This window comes from Armigeres subalbatus, chromosome 3 (assembly GCF_024139115.2).
Source record: "Armigeres subalbatus isolate Guangzhou_Male chromosome 3, GZ_Asu_2, whole genome shotgun sequence".
In the NCBI taxonomy this organism is placed as follows: domain Eukaryota; kingdom Metazoa; phylum Arthropoda; class Insecta; order Diptera; family Culicidae; genus Armigeres; species Armigeres subalbatus.
This window is the reverse complement of record NC_085141.1, coordinates 289,704,141-289,724,336: the sequence shown is the minus strand read 5'-3', so window position 1 is coordinate 289,724,336 and position 20,196 is coordinate 289,704,141. Positions and strand designations below refer to the sequence as shown.

Sequence of the window (20,196 nt, the reverse complement as noted above, 5' to 3'; positions counted from 1 at the left end):
TATCTCTCGATTTTTTTCAAACCGCGTATTGAAACCTCGGAGAACAATCCGATAGATAAATAAATTGGTGTCCTATTTTTCTGGTAGGAAACGGATTTTGGGATTTGCGTTTTTTATGCCGTTTTTCATAAAGGCTGGGATCCTTAAGAACCGAGATAAACAAATGTTCGTGGAATTTGTTTTTATGCGGTACATATCTCCCGGGTACAAATCGACTTCATTGTATACACTCAACCCTCTTTTTACGGCAGTTTTTTATACGTCACTTCGTTTTACGGCCTCCTTTTTACGTCACGTGACGTAAAAAGAATTTGAAACATTATTGACATCCAAAACTAAGCCTATAAGGAGGCACTCTAAGAAACTCAAAGAACAAAGTAGATGCTTTGTATATTCGTCATTTGCCTTCAATAATTGTTCTTTTCCAGTCATCGAAGAATTCCCTGGAGTCTACACGCGTAACCAAGGACCTAAGATCTACAAGCGTAAAGAAAGAGCTGTTATCTATTTTTTTAAATGGTGCATGCCCTATTTGATATAACAAACCAAATTCCGTTCCAGGTCAACCAAGAATTCCTGGAGTATAGGTCTTGAGGACTACCCGGGGCTGACAATGGGTCTAGGTGGTGAGAATGGGTCATCGCTCTCACCGACAATCTGGAGCTCGGATAGAAAAATCAATCAAAAAGGTCTCTTATAATTTAGTTTTCTTGCTCTCAGATACATTCAATCTATTCTACAAGCATTCTAAGTAGTTAAAACAGTGACCCATTCACACCCCCATTTAACCCATTGGCACCCCCGACGACGATATGTATATTTTTTACTTCTAAATTTTGTCTTGTACATAATATGCATGATGATCAATAACTCAAAGACTATTGAATCCTCCCTCCACAATCAGCACATTGGATGAAAGGCTGAGAGACAAAAGATCAAAAGGACAGAATGACGTATGAACAAATTTTAAAAATCTTCTACGCAATCTACCTGATTGAAACAAAATGTTAAGAATATGCTTATGAACTAAAATTTAGAGTCTACACGTTTGAAAGCCACCATTTGAGAGACATGAAGGCTTTTTTTCCCGAAAAGCTAAGTTGCTTCGTTGCAAGAAGATTGAAAGCATCCTTCTACGGAAGCCTCCTTTCAAGAGGCTCGGAAGCCTCCTTTCAAGAGGCTCGGAAGCCTCCTTTCAAGAGGCACGGAAGCCTCCTTTCAAGAGGCTCGGAAGCCTTACTTCAAGCTTCTCTCCCAGAGTTCGGAATAATGGAAATTTCTGCCAACTTTTTACATTATATACTGATTGTAAACAAACATCATTTGATACATTGGACTAAATTTTGCATAGTTTGTTCGATGATGACTCGTGGCAAATAGGTTAGGCTGTACTATAGTATTGTATTCCCTAAACTCGACCAAACCGCGAGTCTTTCGGTTCCCCAAAACTAACATTATGTATAAGAATCAAGAAATGAAAGAATTATTAAATTTGATTTCGGCTCCGTAACGCCTCACGGGAAATGAGCCTTCTAAATAAACGTTTATTAAAAAATTAGATTAAAAGATTAATAAAAATGAAAATCCTCGTAAAAAAAATGTCACAGTTGTGTGGCCCTAAGGGGCTGTCCACAAACCACGTAGACCGAAATTTCACTTTTTCAAACCCCCCCCCCGTCCCTCCTAGTAGACTTTCGTAGACTTTTCCGAAACCCCTCCCCCCCACCTTGAAGTTTACGTAGACTTTTTTAAATTTAGAAAACATCATATGTGATTGGAAAAATATGGAAAACAACGTTTTAAGCAATTCAGCTATTCAATTTCCATGTTAACATTACAACAAAATTCGAATTTCAAACATAACAAAATCAAACTGAACAAAATCCAACAAAATAAAAATCAAATTGAAACGAAATCAAATTTAATCCTATGTCCATAACTCCTGAAATCAAATCTCAAAGCCAATTTAATGACTGTTAAATTCAATTCCTCCTAGAGGTGTGCGCCACCATCGCTGACACTTTTGCATCGGCGTGCCACTGATAAAATCTGTCACGCATCCGACCTATAATTCTCAACGCCGCACAGTGGCTAAAATCGGGTTTCTAGCGGGATTATTTAATAGTTCTTTTATTATGCAATGCAACAATGCGTAATGGTGTCTTTAAGACATTTTTAATCAGTAAGTTAATGCGCTTCTTTGGAGGTATTCAGCTTACTGATCAATCCCCTTAAAAGAGAAAAGGAAAAATTTATTGTTTCCACTTCACAACATATAAGGTTTGATTCTTCATAAAAGTTGTAGCAAAGTTTTTTGAAAAACCGTTACTTTTGGAGATTTTTACGTTTTATGCTGACAACCCCTTAAAATGGGGTTTTCATCATATCTTTTTCATTTTCATTTCTGCATTTTTAGCATGTTTAATAAGTTTCAGATAATATTAAATACGCCGTTGGGTGGCTTTTGTGACTTAAAAACTTAAAATAAAAGTTATAACAGTTTTATTTGATTTTATAGTCATATTTCATTTAACTGCTACTTGACACCGGGCAAATCGTGACAGTCAATCTCATATGCATACCAAAGTACACTGTAATGAACTTAAAATTAATACTTTAAGGTGATTATACAATACAGTTAGAAATCGGCCATTTTGTAAACCACGTGCTTTTCCAATATTTTCTTCAAGAGCACGGGATGAAAAAGCCATAACGCGTATGGGGCTGAAATAGTGGTAGATCGTTTGCTTAGTTATGCTGAATAATCATAATTTGAGTTTCAGCATTGTACGAAAACTATTACGCCAGATTTGGGCTTTTGCAAATGTATGTAGATAAACGTGTGGTGAATTTGAAATTCACCACGGGCTTCATTCTATAATCACCTTAACTGTAGAGTTGTCAGCGAATCACTGGCGGCGCCAGCTATTGTTATTTGGTGGGGCACCACTAAGCGCAAGAACAATAGCCTATGAGAACAATGGTCATACCATCTACCAGAGCTGCGGCAACACACATGAGCTGGGAACAGCATGCAAAGGCGCGTGATCGGGTGGTGGCCGATCAATGAAAGCATAATCAACGTCCATAGCCCACACTCCGGAAGCACTGATGATGATAAGGACGCATTGTACGCGCAGCTGGAACGTGAGTACGTCAACTGCCCAAGCCACGACGTCAAAATCATCATAGGAGATTTGAACGCTCAGGTTGGCCAAGAGGAGGAGTTTAGACCGACTATTGGAAAGTTCAGCGCTCACCGGCTGACGAACGAAAACGGCCTACGACTAATTGATTTCGCCGCCTCCAAGAATATGGCCATTCGTAGCACCTACTTCCAACACAGCCTCCCGTATCGGTACACCTGGAGATCACCACTGCAGACAGAATCACAAATCGACCACGTTCTGATTGATGGACGGCACTTCTCCGACATTATCGACGTCAGGACATATCGTGGCGCTAACATCGACTCTGACCACTATCTGGTGATGGTTAAACCGCTCTCAAAACTATCCGTCATCAACAATGTTCGGTACCGACGACCGCCGCGGTACGACCTAGAGCGACTGAAGCAACCTGATGTCGCCACTGCATACGCGCAGCATCTCGAGGCAGCGTTGCCGGAAGAGGGTGAGCTCGATGGGGCCCCTCTTGAGGACTGCTGGAATACAGTCAAAGCAGCCATTAACGACGCAGCGGAGAACAACGTCGGGTATATGGGTCGAAGTCGACGGAACGATTGGTTCGACGAAGAGTGCAGACAGATTCTGGAGGAGAAGGACGCAGCGCGGGCGGTCGCGCTGCAGCAAGGTACCCGGCAGAACATGGAACGTTCTAGACGGAAGCGGAGACAGCAGACCCGCCTTTTTCAGGAGAAGAAACGCCGCCTGGAAGAAGCGGAGTGCGAGGAGATGGAACAGCTGTGCCGTTCTCAAGATACACGCAAGTTCTATCAGAAGCTTAACGCATCCCGCAAAGGCTTTGTGCCGCGAGCCGAAATGTGCCGGGATAAGGATGGGAGCATCTTGACGGACGAACGTGTGGTGATCGAAAGGTGGAAGCAGCACTACGAGGAACATCTGAATGGCGCTGAGAGTACAGGCAGTGAAAGTCAAAGCAGCGGAGGAGATGACTACGTTAGTTCAGCGGACGATGGAAGCCAACCAGCCCCCACCTTGAGGGAAGTTAAGAATGCCATTCAACAGCTAAAGACCAATAAAGCAGCTGGTAAGGATGGTATTGGAGCTGAGCTCATCAAGATGGGCCCGGAAAAGCTGGCCACTTGCCTGCACAAACTGATAGTCAGAATCTGGGAAACCGAACAGCTACCGGAGGAGTGGAAGGAAGGGGTTATATGCCCCATCTACAAGAAAGGCGACAAACTGGAGTGTGAGAACTTTCGAGCGATCACCATCCTTAATGCCGCCTACAAAGTGATATCCCAGATCATCTTCCGTCGTCTGTCACCATTAGTGAACGAGTTCGTGGGAAGTTATCAAGCCGGCTTCGTTGACGGCCGCTCGACAACGGACCAGATCTTTACTGTACGACAAATCCTTTTAAAATGCCGTGAATACCAGGTCCCAACGCACCATCTGTTCATTGATTTCAAGGCGGCATACGACAGTATAGACCGCGTAGAGCTATGGAAAATTATGGACGAGAACAGCTTCCCTGGGAAGCTTACCAGACTGATCAAAGCAACGGTGGATGGTGCGCAAAACTGTGTGAAGATTTCGGGCGAACACTCCAGTTCGTTCGAATCGCGCCGGGGACTAAGACAAGGTGATGGACTTTCGTGCCTGTTGTTCAACATTGCGCTAGAAGGTGTCATGCGGAGAGCCGGGTGTAACAGCCGAGGTACGATTTTCAACAGATCCAGTCAATTTATTTGTTTCGCGGATGACATGGACATTGTCGGCCGAACATTTGCAAAGGTGGCAGAACTGTACACCCGCCTGAAACGTGAAGCAACAAAAGTTGGACTGGTGGTGAATGCGTCAAAGACAAAGTACATGCTTGTGGGCGGAACCGAGCGCGACAGGGCCCGCCTGGGAAGCAGTGTTACGATAGACGGGGATACCTTCGAGGTGGTCGAGGAATTCGTCTACCTCGGATCCTTGCTAACGGCTGACAACAACGTTAGTCGTGAAATACGAAGGCGCATCATCTGTGGAAGTCGGGCCTACTACGGGCTCCAGAAGAAACTGCGGTCGAAAAAGATTCGCCACCACACCAAATGTGTCATGTACAAGACGTTAATAAGACCGGTAGTCCTCTACGGACATGAAACATGGACAATGCTCGAGGAGGACTTGCAAGCACTCGGAGTATTCGAGAGACGGGTGCTTAGGACCATCTTTGGCGGTGTGCAAGAAGACGGTGTGTGGCGGCGAAGAATGAACCATGAGCTCGCCCAACTCTACGGCGAACCCAGTATCCAGAAGGTAGCTAAAGCCGGAAGGGTACGATGGGCAGGACATGTTGCAAGAATGCCGGGCAGCAACCCTGCAAAGATGGTGTTCGCTTCCGATCCGGCAGGTACGAGACGGCGTGGAGCGCAGCGAGCGAGATGGGCAGACCAGGTGCAGAACGACTTGGCGAGCGTGGGGCGTATCCGACGATGGAGAGATGCGGCCTCGAACCGTGCATTGTGGCGTCAAATTGTTGATTCAAGGTTATCTGTTTAGATGTTAACTAAATAAATGAAAATGAAAATAAAATGAATGAGAACAATGGTGTGATTGCATCGTGTAGTGCCCCACCTATGTCTCCGCCAGTGCAGCGAATGTAAGGAATGTTTCATCAGAAACCATTTCCTACTATGTCAGGTAGAAATCAATCACTCCTCACAAGGAGTTGATGAACCAATGCACCATGCGCCTCCATGCTTATACATCGAACATGTTCAAAACTTGTTGGCATAAAAAGCAATAAATCTCCGAAAGTAATGAAATAACGAACTTGGTGTCTTCGACAAAAATTTTCAGGAGAACTTTTGTTTCAACTCTCGCGAAGACATATACCTTCCATGTTGTAAAGTGGAAAAAAAATATTTTTCATTACACTTTTAAGGGGATTGATCATAAGGCTGAATACCTCCAAAGAGGCGCATCGACTTACTGATAAAATGTCTCGAGAACGCCATTACGCTAAATCACATAATAAAGGTACTATTAAATAAACGCGCTAAACACGATTTTAGCCACTGTGCGCCTGTTCAAAATTGTGAAAACCGAAGAATTTTCAGAATTCAGAAAAATTTCGAGTTGAAATTTCGTAAAATTACCCAATTGATAACCTTGAAATGCTCCAAAGAACTCTCCGTGAAAATTCCTATGCTTTTCTTGAAAATTCCATGCAATATCCCGCTGAATAATCATCTGTTGAAATCCCAAGATTTTTCTTCTAAATTCCAAAAGTTTCCCTGTTAAAAAACTCCGAGTAATTTTCCGTGAAAATTTAGAATTATTTCCCGAGGTAATTTTAAGTTCAAACCCCAATAAGCATTGAAGGCTGATAAAGGGCTTATTTCGCCACAATTTGGCTTGTTCAGCTAAAAAACTAGCTTATTCAACTTAAATTGTTTGTTGGGACGGACATTCCCGTGGAAATTAGGATGGTTTCCTACGATATTTTTTAATTTCTCTTGCAAATTCGAAGCAATTTCTTGAGGAAATTTAAATAAATCTTTTGGGCATTCCAAAGAATATTTTCCGAATAATTTTTGGTGGAAATTATGGAGAATTTTCAGTTGAAATTTTTGTGAACTTTTCGTAAAAAATTCGAATGAACTTTCATGAAAATTAGAAAGGCTCTAAAAAAATGCAAATATTTTTTTTTGTTGAAACTCAAACTGTTTTTGGTGGGAGATTCAAATAATTTCTCGTGGAAGTTTTCAACAACTTATTTAGAAATTCCGAAAATATTCCATCGATAATTCCAAAGAATTTGCATTAGAACTGCCAAAGAAATTTACGAAGAATTTTCCAGTGACATTTCGAATAATTTTGTTTATGTATATGTCCAAAGAATTCCCAGGGAAAATTCCGGATAATTTCCGAAATTCAAAAAAAGTCCCCGATTACCAGAAAATCTCCAGTGAATATTCCGAAGAGTTTCTGGCGGAAATTTCTGAGAATTCCCTTTATAAGTTCCAAAGAATAACTTTTGTGCATTTCATAGACTTTTTCTTGAATATTCCGAAATGCTTCCTTTGTAAATTGTCGTTGAAGTACGACATAATTTCCATAGTTTGCAAAGAAGTTCCTGCCGAAAATTAAAAGAAATTCTAGTAGAATCTGCAGTAAAATCCAAGTGAAGATTTTGAAAAAAATCGAAAGTTTTTATAGAATACTTTGGAGAATTTTCCTGCTCAACACAACTTCACAAAGACTTTCCTGGTTAAATTCATAATATTTTTATGGAAAAGCGCAAAGGGTTATTTCAGTGAAGTCATGCAAAAAAAACGGGAAATCCTAAAAAAATCAAACTAGTGAACTCCGCACAAAGCTGCTGTGTAAATCGATTAAAAAAATTAAAATGAAAAGGTTTACGTAGACTTTTGGTATATCCCCCCGTCCCCCCTCGTAGACTATCGTAGACTTTTTCGAAATCTCTCCCCCTTCAAGATTCTACATGGTTTATGGACAGCCCCTAAATAGCCGAAACGAAGTTATGACGGCGACTCTCCGTGGATGCGTGTGCACGCCGCGGAGGTCTGACTGGAAGAGGCAAAATCATGGCTTGCTGCTCGCCGATTGACACGCTGATGTGTGAATCTATTGTAACACGCTGAAGGCATTTTACTCAAACCCCACATTTCCCTTCTTCTCTCATTAAAAACGCAAAAAAAAATCTTCTAGCATAGGATGCAATGCTTGTTTTTCTCCTGGGTTATTTAAATGAGACGAAAGTGAACATCGGTTGCAATTGAGCAACCGGTTAACTCCATTGAAAACTGCACACCATAATAAACTAGACTCAACATCATGGTTTTAACACAATGATTCAGAGTTTGGGTTCCCAAACTGTGAGCCGCGAAAGATAAAACGTGATCCATACTTTCGTTGGATGATTAGAGAACAACAAATTTACGATGCCTTCCTTCGTTTGTCAAATACAATGACAATTTCTTCCAAAAAACATTCCAAATCTTACCCAAATGCAATCCAAAACTAAGCGGTGTTGACCTTCATTACTAATAAGATTTAAGAACAACCTAATAAAGATAAGAAAATTCATGCTAATCTCAATTCAATCCAAATCAAATCCAATGCTAATCCAATCCAAATCTAATTTATATCCAAACTCGATCCGAATCCAATCCAAACTCAATCCAAATCCAATCCAAATCCGATCCAAATCCAAATCCAATCCAAATCCAATCCAAATCCAATCCAAATCCAATACAAATCCAATACAAATCCAATCCAAATCCAATCCGAATTCAATCCAATCCAATCCAAATCCAACCCAAATCCAATCCAAATCCAATCCAAATCCAATTTAAATCCAACCCAAATCCAAACCTAATCCAAACCAAATCCAATCCAATCCAAATCCAATACAAAACCAATCCAAATTCAACACAAAACCAATCCGAATCCAATTCAAATCCATTCCAAATCCGTACATTTAATCCAACTTTTAGTTTCGCGTATAGTACACCATCAACCATTTGCCATCAACTAGTATTGCTAGCCAATAACTCCAAACTATTCTTACGCATAATAAATTCTAACTTCCGAAAAGCTTTGTGAAATCCGACAACCTTATTAATTTTTCAAATTCCAAGATATCTGCTCCTACAGGTAATCCCGCTATGGCTACTTAGTCAGTACATTTCAAGATAATCTTCTAGATAATATAATTGGCTTTCTGAACAGTTTCGAACAGTACAGCAATTTCATGAATATTTCTCCATTTCTCTCAGATTTCGTTATATAATAGCTCGACTGGTAGTCTCATGTACGTTGCCAAGTGGCTTCATGTAATTTAAACTTGTTTTAATAGTGCTGTCCAATGAGAGCTTGAAGTAGCTCGAAGTTTCTTTCTGTCCTGCTCATGCCCATTTGTTGACAAAAAAGAACGAGCAGGACAAGAACAACTTCGAGCTACTTCGAGCTGCTCATTGGACAGCACTAATCAAAATCAATGCTCGCAGGAAATTTTCTAGATCGTAAACCATTTTCCGTTGGTCTTCCATACACACCTTGTAGTTTCACAAACTACAATACATTTTTTCGGCCACCTTTCAGGCACGCCTTATGGAACGTACACACGGTCAAGCAGTTCGACCAACATTGACTCCACCTCCCGTTTATTCAAACATCCATGAAGTTTTCCCAACAGCGGCACGAACAATCAATTTATTCGACCAACAATATCACACACGAACGACCGAAGCGCCAACTTGAGCACCAACCATCAAAAAATACATGGGAGTTTGTGCAACTTCACTACAAATGCTCAAACATGTTCGGCGAACCTTGACTCCACCCCCGACAACTCAAACCAAAATCAAACCGTTTTAATTTTTTCCAACCGAGCCGCCAACTGTCAAATGGTTGTTCGAACAACTTCACACGTTCCAACAAAGCAGCAACCGAAGCGTTTTCTTGGGGTGGAGTCAATGTTCGTCGAACTGCTTGACTGGTGTGTACGTTGCATTATAGTTTACCAAACCACAAACCATTTCCACCGATCTTTCAGACGCGCATTGTAAATTTGCAAACCACAAGCAAATTTCTTAAGGTCTTCCAGGCGGTCTTTAATGTTCTTCAAACCACAAACCATTTTTTTCAGCGATCTTTCAGACGGGCCACCACAAATTTCCGACGGTCTTCGAGACGCGTCTTGTGATTTAGCAAACCACAAACCATTTTCCGACGGTCTTCGAGACGCGTCTTGTGATTTTTCAAACTGAAATGTATCACTCGTCACAATTTAACCACTTGAATTCAACTCACCTCATAAAATCAGCGACAGGATCCAAAAAATAGACTGGCAGGATCGCTAAAATGTGTGGCCCTAAATGGCCGAAACGAAGTTATGACGGCGACTCTCCGTGGATGCGTGTGCACGCAGCGGGGGTCTGATGTGTAAATCTATTGTAACACGCTGAAGGCATTTTACTCAAACCCCACGTCAACAGTGTCCAGTGTCATAATAAGTGAAGAAATGTGAAGTACATGTCATTAAAAAACAAAAACGTTTGATTTGTGTCAAAAGTTGCGTCGGGGTGCCGACACCCGATGCTGTTATTCGAACTTTTGGCTGCTTGGTCTTAAAGAATGCATAGATAATTAGCAAATAAAATTTGTTAAAAAAATCCATGAGCTTTTCTCAAATACGCTTTGTGGTAAAATTAGAATGAGACACTTCGCAAATCAGAACTGAAGGGATGCTTACCTAGCTACGAATTCGAATAAAATTTGTAAATTGATGTTGGTCATGCATATAATTGGACCATGGCATTTTATGTACATAAGCACGATCTATTATGTAAATCCAAATGGTAATTAATCGATTCCCACATCATTCATAACTTTTTCACAAAACGTTTCTGGAATGTCGTTGTAGTTCATATGACCGATAGTTTACGTTAAGTGTAATTTACATATGTTGTGCCGTGTTAACCATTCCTGATCAGTAATGCATAACAAAATTATAACTCAATTCTATCAATTGTTGTTATTTAAAACAACGTGTGTTATAATTAGATAATTCGATAAAAATGTGTTTTAGGCCGGTTTTATTTCATATCAAAATTATAACAACATTAGTTATAAATATTTTTACAAAATAATTGCCTACATTTTTTGTAGACATTGGAAAAAAATCGGAGGTAATCACCTTCAGTATAACTTGAACCCGCTCGATATTAATACATAACTGGAACAAAGTTAATTGCCTACATTATGGATGGTAGTGGTAGCGTGGTAGCGTACCAGATTTCTATCCGTGATGTAGGCAATTACCTTGAAAGTAGATTTGTGTATAGAAAAATCATATCAACGTTTGTTATAATGTTGATATGAAGGTATCAACCTCTGTTTTAATTATGTTACGGCTAGAGGTATTTTTGATATAATTTTTGTTATTTTAACAACTAACCAGCAAAATTTATAGCACATTTTGTTACAATATTTTTGTGAAATAAATAACTCCCCTTGTTATAATTTTGTTACGCATTTTTGATCGGGTTCTTACCATTAACCATTCCTAAATTATATTTCAGTCTATTTTTACTATGAACGCATGGTCTTCCAGCACATCTCTGAGAAAGTAAAATGACTTGCAGATGTTTATCGACGGTGCGATAATCGTCTCGACACCGACACAACGAGCTCCTATCACGCCACAAACTTGGTTTATGAGGTTGTGCTCAGACGATTTGAATCATAATGACACTCGCCGACAGTGTGAGAAAACTTATGACTAGTAAAAAAACTTAATACGTTAGGTAGGTGTTTGCTGGAATTGTGTGATGATTAGTTCTTGTTTTTATCGGCTTGCCATTTGGTGACAATGTGCCAGGCACGAACCTTTGGAAATGCTTGACAGCGAACACATCCAACGATATTTTCTGGCTGATTGGAGCAATTCGATGGAGACGCATGGTGCTCGACTTCATATACTCACATTCCACTTTCCGTTGCCGCGTTAATTTTCTTCTGCTGCTCCAGCAATCGGAAGTACTGCTTCAACTGCCATTCAAACTCGCTCGGCAATTGCAATCTTAACTGATCTGTCGTAACCGTGAATCCGAAGGGGGAAACCTTTTTTGTCCGGAACAGTTCCTCCAGTAACAGAATCTCGTGCAGAATCGAGGGATAAACCGAAAAGATATCCGCCCGGCTAACGTAGAATAGGTAATCGGCGCACATGTTGGTATTAACTAGTGGCATCTTTCTTTTCTCTTCGAGCATAACACTGCTATTTCACTGCACCGATAGAATCGTCTTCTTGGAAAAACGTCCAACCCGTTCCCATTCATGACTGGTAGTGAATTGAGCAATTCGGTTCCAACAAACAAAAGAACAACCAGCAAACGTCTGGCTCCTTCCTGCTACCAGTTCCAGTTCACTTCCGCTGCCGCCGGGAACGCACAAATAAATAACTTCCGCAAAGCACTTGCTTCCAATTGAGCTTTACGGAATCTAAGAATATACTTTCTTTGTATCTCACATTTGCACACACACCTAGGACAAGTAGTCACCAGAAAGTTGGAACGGCGGGTGTAACGTGTTCACGGTAGCGTGGAATAATGCGGAATGCGAGGTCGGCCCAGACGATATGCCTTGCGCACGCCAACCGCCGGGGTTACTACGAAGGATGTGACACGTGGTGGAATCTGGCACATGAACCCGAGTGGCTGCCTTCGTTTGGCAATTTGATTCGTTATGGTTTACTGCCAGTGCCTTCAACCGAGTGCTGTAATAGGTCTTGTTGGTAATAACGGGTCTGTCGCAATTCGCGTAAGTTGTGTTTGTGTTTTAGGGATGGGGACTATTTCGGTTTATTCTACGGATTTATCAGTTCTTGGAGAATCGCTTAATAATTAGTTTAAAATTATATCACTGCAGTCAAGTTAAGATCGAGGCACCATGATGATGATATATTAGAATGACATATCATAATACAAAATGTATTCCAGATTTGTCCTAAATCCAAGAAAATTTTGTCATAAATACAACTCTTTAGCGCCAAAAAGAACACGGTTAGGAATATAGTGCCGTACCCTAACTAAATTCATACCGGTTGCCGTGGTTGGTTGCCATTCATCCAGAATGTACTGAACTACTATGAAATAAACTTCAAAATCTTATCAATAGTTAATGTCAAATAGTTTTGCTGTATTGAGCATAAATGTTTTTCTTATTACGGCTATATTGCTAATACTGTAGTGTGGCACCGCTATGAGAAAATGTAAAGGAATGGTTATTCTCAACGATACCGTACATATTCTGTGTGAATCCGAACATGACTAACGAACATTTTAAAAGACTCGTAAGCAACTGATTTCAAGCTTTTTATACTTTGGTTGTTTCTGGTAATTTTTGACCTTTGGATTTATTAAAACATTGATTGATCTCACGAAAAAGTCACAAAAACAGAAAAAAAGTAATGAAAATGCTGTGGAAATTGAGGTGGACTAGGATTTGACAAAAAAAAATCTAATAGCAAGGTTGTTGACGATCATTCAGTAAAATGCGTTCGATCATTTAGAATTTTGTCAATAACACATTCCAGAAGCTGAATTTCAAAATATGTTGTATGGTGGACTTCTAGTGCGAAGGTTTTTCTAAAACTCTACCTAATGGTTCGTTGTTTGAATTCCACTAGTAACGGAGTTATAGCTATACACGGTGTGTCTATGGGGAAACATTATTTTTCAAAAATCAGTATCTCTGAAACACCCAGCACGTGAAAGTAGATGCTCTCCTCTTTCATATAGTGAGTAAACTAAAATGTTCTATCGGGGGATGTAGAACAATTTTAATTTTTTTCACCATTTTTGGTGCAAATTTCTATAAAAATCTCAAATGATAACCGATTTAACCCCCCCAAAAATGTATGGCAAAATGACCCCCGATAGAACATTTTAAAAATGCACCTACGTGAAAGCGGAAAACCTTTACTTTCGTGAGTGTTTTAGAGATACTGATTTTTTGAAAATAAGCCTCTTCGGACAAACACACCGTGCTATAGTATCAGTAACTTAGACTAAATGATAACAAAATTCCAATCATGAGTTACTGCAACTAGCGCTCTAACTCCGTTATTAGTTGAATTCTAATAACGAACCATTAGGCAAAGTTGTAGAAAAACCTTCGCACTAGAAGTCCACCATACAACATATTTTAAAATTCAGCTTCTGGAATGTGTTATTGATAAACTACGAATGCAAATTACTGAATGATTGTTAACATCCTTGTCTAATATCTTAGAAAGCGAACCCAGTATCCCCATTGAAGGTTTGAATTTATGAAAAAAAACGGCATATCCTTAATCATGTCTAACTTGCACATTAATGTAATACTGATTATTATTTACACGACAAGTGAATTCCCTATAGAATATTATACTGGATTATCCAAACTAATTTATTGCGAACCGGATGGTAGTGATCTACATTCTCCCAAGTGTATGCCATTAGTGCTGTCCAATGAGCAGCTCGAAATTGTTCCCGTCCTGCTCGTTCTTTTTTGTCAACAAATGGGCATGAGCAGGACAGGGAGAAACTTCGAGCTACTTCAAGCTCTCATTGGACAGCACTATTGTGTTGTTGGTAACAGGTGCACATCCTTCCACGTGGTGATTGAGGGTGGTGGGCGTTGAAAATTACTAGCGTGTTGCTGCAGTTGGCTTAGGGTTGTTCACAAACTATGTAACGCATTTGCATGGAGGGGGAATATCGATTTATACCATATCCTTAACCTGCCAGTTGCTCATTATACCTACATATGTGACGAGAGGGCTCTACAAAATGTATTAACAAAACTATAAAAGTTAGTAACACGGAAAAGGGAGGGTGTCAAACATTGCGGTTCAGACGTTTCGTGAAATGTGAACATAGCTAGGCCACCACCAGCATAGAAAGAAAGAAGTAGATTTGAAAGGAGGATAATAAATCAAGCAGCAAATAGTTCGAGTATTGTTTGCGTTCGCCTCGGTACAAATGGAATGGGAAAAGAGTAGAAATGTGTACTTTCTTCACATTTCATGCCGTGACAAGTGATAGTACTTGGTTTTAACGTATGCGGCATTTTTCGATTTGTTCAACAGAGCTTTGTGATATTTGACCTTATTTTGCAAAGGCAAGAATTATCCACCTATGGTGGTGTAGTCTTATCTTCTACCTCTTCTTCTCTGATGGTATTACATCTCTAAGTGGGTAATTATTGCCTTGCAGTTTAATGTTTATTACGCTTTCTCTTAATTATAAGCAAAGTGGACCCATAACGTCGCATCTCCCTGCTGAGATAAACGTGAAATTCTTTCATATTGATCGTGGTTGAGAGAGACAATATTAAGCATGAAGTACATAATTCGAGTTTGGTGACCTCATAATCGGATCTCAAACACCGAGCTCCATCGTCGGTGCCACCAGAAATGCTAATGGCATCTGAAATTTGAGAGCAGGAGTGGGTCTGGTCTGGCTACACTTTGCGTAGAGAGGGAAATGAAATCTGCAAACAAGCGATAGATTGGACTCCAGCAGGCAGACCCAGAGGCTCATGGCAGCGTAGCATCTACAAAAAAAAAGATAGTCGATTTCTTCTATTCTTTTTATTTCTGATAACTGATTTAGGCCCAGAATTTAGCTACCGCTTACTAAGTGAATATACAAAACGCTCTCATGGCACTAATCTACAAGGTATCACGCGCCTCCACGCACTGTCCGTATCATCAGGCGGGGTTTATTTCGACACTCCAGTCTACGACCAGCCGTCATGGTCCTTTTTTCATTTGTATTAGGCCGTTACAAATATTTAATTAACATTTTGTCCTACTGGTCTCCGAAAGGTCAAGGGGGATTTTTTTGAAAAAAATCAAAAAAATCCTCTGATTTGTTAAAGACTGTTTTGAAAATCCTCAAAATCATCTGAATTTTATTTTGTTGCCCCCTCAAAATATTATTTTGGGGCGAAAAAAATCCGACATAATTGTTTTTTAAATATTTGTATCGGCCTTAGAGTATTTTTCTTATTGGCTATAGAGTTCATAACTGCTCATGGTCCTGTGTATGAGTCAGTCACTGATGTCTCACGCGATTCCAGCTGCCGTATGATAGGGGAAATTCTGGCGGCTCCGTATATCGTCTCAGCCAGCATGCCATCAAATAACGTTGCACCGTCTCGGCCGGTTACACCTACCACCGCTCGGCATTATTCTGTGTACTACCACATGCTTTCTGTGTACTACCAGAAGTCACACAAAAATTACTCAAACTTCATTTGGCGTTATCTAGCTGTGACTATGACGTATTCGTTTTCACAGAAACGTGGCTTCGTGTATATATATCAAAAGAAGTGAAATTTCTTTCGACTCAGCGATGTCATGGGATTGCTATTGCTATTTTTCAAAAGTTATTTCTAGTTCGTTTTTTTATTAACATGTAATGCTTAAAGGGTCCTAGAGCTTTGTTAAACAAATCAGTGTTATAAATACAAATCGTGACCATGAGAGCGAAATTAAAAAATGTCACGAAATGTCATGACATTAATGTCATTTGACATTAATTCGGCTCTCACGCTGCCAATATAATATTTAAAGAAATGACCAATTACAAATCGGGTCCTTTAAGAGCTACACGCTTACCTGTATGGAAAACATAATTGTAAATAATAAAGTTATTAGGAAATTGGTCCCATGACATCGAAATGACAATTCCCGTCACTGCCGTCTACCCATTTTTTCGATTTGATCGTAACGATTTAACCAGTCATCATTCACGAGGTGGCAGTGTCCTGGTCGTAGTCAGGAATTCACTGGAAAATGAATTTGTATCGTTATCCAATTCCGATGAACTGGAGCAAATCGCAGTCTACCTGAAGTTCAAGTCTCGTTCGCTTTTCATAATTGCTGTGTATCTCTCGCCGAACTGTAGTATGGAGTTATACGATGCTTTTGCGAATGCTGCACATATCAGATGATTCCTCTGATATAGTTCTATCGATTAATGACTGCAGGGTGCGGGACAAATTTTTGCAGCAATTGAAAAATTTAGCAAATTTACACCAGTTTTAAATATTCAGTGTTTCTAGATATATCTGAATACTTATCTTCAATCAAACAAAAAATCTATTTGAAACTAGTCGACCCGGCAGACGTTGTCCTGCATAGTAGGCCAAAAAGCGTGTTGTGAACTGCCTATGCAAAATTTCCATACGAATCTTTATTTTAGTTTTTCTCGATTTACTCAACCTAACTCGTGATTTCAGCATAAGGAAATATCATATAAACCCGTCGGAAACGATAACGAACATATCTGCTGAAGGGATGAAGAAAATCTATCCAGCCGTTTTCGAGTTATGCGGATACGAACACAGACCATTTAATTTTTATTATATAGAAGATTTACAGCAAAAATATCAATTGCTGCCATATATGTCTGAAATAGTTTCAAACCAGGGTTGTTAACGTTAATCAACGATTAACACCGTTTCGTTAACCCGTTAACGTTAATTTCAACTATTAACGATTTTTACGTTAATTTTGAAAAAACGTTAATCAACGGTAACGTTAACGCTTTGCGTTAATTTAACGTTAACGGCTGCGTTATTTTTTACGTTAATGAGTACCAATATGTACTGCCACAACCCAATTTTCAAACCACCTACAGATTTTATTATTAAGAAAATTATTTTGAGCTTTTTAGTGGAACGTGGAAAGTGGAACTTAGTGGTGGAATTCAATTCGCGAAGTCGAAGCAAATTCTGCTCTTCCCTCCTATGGGAAATCCCATTGCTATCTGTCAGAGTTTGAGTGAAACATGGCCGCCATCTCCTCCTCTCTGTTGCTCTACTGTTAAAACCCATAAAGAACTGTCATTGTTTGTGTGAAGAATTTTGCTTCGACTTCGCGAATAGGATTGTACAAACTCGTCTTATGAAAAGGGAGATTTTATTATTTTATAGACAAAAGTTTTTGTTGATCAATATAAGTGAGATTCAGCCGTAAGGCCTTTTGATGTAAAGAAAATTGTAGAAGTAAATGTGAGATCAAACAGAATTTACGTTTCAGTAGAACATACTCTGCCAATGCCGTCATTACTCAGCTATTAAATATCATTGCCCAGATAACAGTATATTCGAAGTGAAAAAAACTTAAATATTTTTCCAATACATATATGCTGTCATAGTGCTGAATGATGATTTTATTTCTTTATTTATTCATAATCAGTTTATAGCTAGTTAGGATTTTAGTGAAAACAGGAGAGCACCATTTCATGGACAGCTGAAATTGAAGCACATTTTCCATTTTATGAAATCTGCTTTATACATATGTATTAAGCAGTATCTTTCACCATCAACCAAAGTCTGTGCTTTTGATGCGCACATCTTGAACGGTCTGAATATGTGTAGATAATGTGGATAATAATTGGCAAATTGCTTCTTCCACATTCTGTCTAATGTGGTCTGACTTGAATTGAAAATGCTTTCAGAATGACAATTGATTTTCATAGCGGTGAACTATGATTGATAAAGAAAAAAATTATGCCCCATGTAATGTCCCATGGAAACCGCATTCGCTTAGAAACTATTTGATTGTTGATTATGCAGGACCTAATGGCAGATGAAATAAACATTAACGAGTATATTACCGCTGCTCGTTGACGTTAAATCAACGCATTCCGTTAACGTTAACGTTATAATCCAAGTAACTCAACGCAACGACGTTGACGTTGAACCAAGAGAAAATCAACGTCAACGGCGTTACTCGTTGATTAACGTTAACAACCCTGTTTCAAACATAACCGCAAGTAGACGTAAGACTTATAAACATAACGTATTTACATTATTAGTATTATTTATTCAGACTCCATTCGGCTCGGTCCATGGCTACACGTCGCCAACCACGCAGTCTACGAAGGGTCCGCAAGTAATATTCCACCTGATCGATTCAACTTGCCTGCTGCGCACCTCGCCTTCTTGTGCCCGTCGGATCGTTGTCGAGAACCATTTTCACCGGGTTACTGTCCGACATTCTGGCTACGTGCCCGTCCCACCGCAGTTGTCCGATTTTCGCGGTTTGAACGATGGATGGTTCTCCCAGCAGCTCATGCAACTCGTGGTTCATTCACCTCCTCCACGTACCGTCCGCCATCTGCACCCCACCATAGATGGTACGCAGCACTTTACTCCAAGTGCGCGTTGGTCCTCCACGAGCATCGTCCAGGTCTCGTGTCCGTAGTAGACTAACGGTCTAAGGGAAGATCCATAAAGTACGTCACGCAAAAATCGGCGAGTTTCGACCCCCTCCCCTTCGTCACACTTTTTGTAACAAACCTCTTACAATTTTGTATGGATCGTCACGCTGCTCTGAACCCCCCTCCCCCCTAGAGGCGTGACGTACTTTGTGGACGGCCCCTAATGAGCGTTTTGTAGATTGTCAGTTTGGTACGGCGGCGAACTCTATTCGATCGGAGCGTCTTGCGGAGTCCAAAGTATGTACGATTTCCAGCCACTATGCGTTTCCGAATTTCTCTGCTGGTATAATTTTCGGCAGTCACCAGTGAGCCCAAGTACATAAATTCTTCTACCACCTCGATTTCGTCACCACCGATGCAAACTCGCGGTGGGTAGCTCACATTGTCTTCTCTTGAACCTCTTCCTATCATGTACTTCGTCTTCGACGTGTTGATGACTAGTCCGATCCGCTTGGCTTCCCTCTTCAGTCTGATGTAGGCTTCCTCCATCTTTTCAAAGTATAGCGTGCCATAATATCTATGTCGTCGGTGAAGCCAAATAGCTGGACAAACTTATTGAAAATTGTACCACTCGTGTAAATCTCTGCTCTTCGTATTACCCCTTCCAAAGCGATGTTGAATAGCAGACACGAAAGACCATCACCTTGCCGTAACCCTCTGCGCATTTCAAAGGGACTCGAGAATGCCCCTGAAACTCGAACTATGCACATCACCCGATCCATCGTCGCTTTGATCAACCGTGTCAGTTTATCCGGAAATCCGTGTTCGTGCATTAGCTGCCATTGCTGGTCCCGATCGATTGTATCATATGCGGCTTTGAAGTCGATGAATAGATGATGTGTGGGCACGTTGTATTCGCGGCATTTCTGCAGTACATGGCGAATGGCGAACACCTGGTCCGTGCGGCAGCGTTCACCAATAAATCCCGCCTGGTGCTGCCCCCGAACTTTCATGAAACTGGTGCTAGTCAGCGGCATAAAATTAGAGAGAGTACCTTGAAGACGGCGTTCAAGAATGTGAATGCGCGGTAGTTGCTACAATCCAGCTTATCGCCCTTTTTGTACATGGAACACACGACACCTTCCATCCACCCCTGCGGCAAAACTTCCTCCTCCCAAATCTTGGTAATGACCCAGTGCAGCGTTCTAGGACGAAAGAGCTCTCATTGTGCCTCCGGAGCGACGCTTTATATGTGAAAACCCAGATTAATCCACCTAGCGTGGTGGTGGTGCCTTTCTCGCATTTAGCTAAGA

At 40.4% G+C, this 20,196-nt stretch overlaps 1 protein-coding gene across 1 annotated transcript in view; it reads right to left on the bottom strand.

The window, feature by feature from the left end:
- The window catches only part of LOC134224794 (uncharacterized), a 47,048-nt gene extending 34,782 nt beyond the window's left edge, over positions 1–12,266 (bottom strand). The window contains exon 1 of the mRNA XM_062704375.1: positions 11,650–12,266. Within this exon, the coding sequence (XP_062560359.1) occupies positions 11,650–11,936 (287 nt within the window). The 5' untranslated portion in view covers positions 11,937–12,266. The remainder of the gene's footprint in view (positions 1–11,649) is intronic.
- Positions 12,267–20,196: the final 7,930 nt, after the last annotated feature.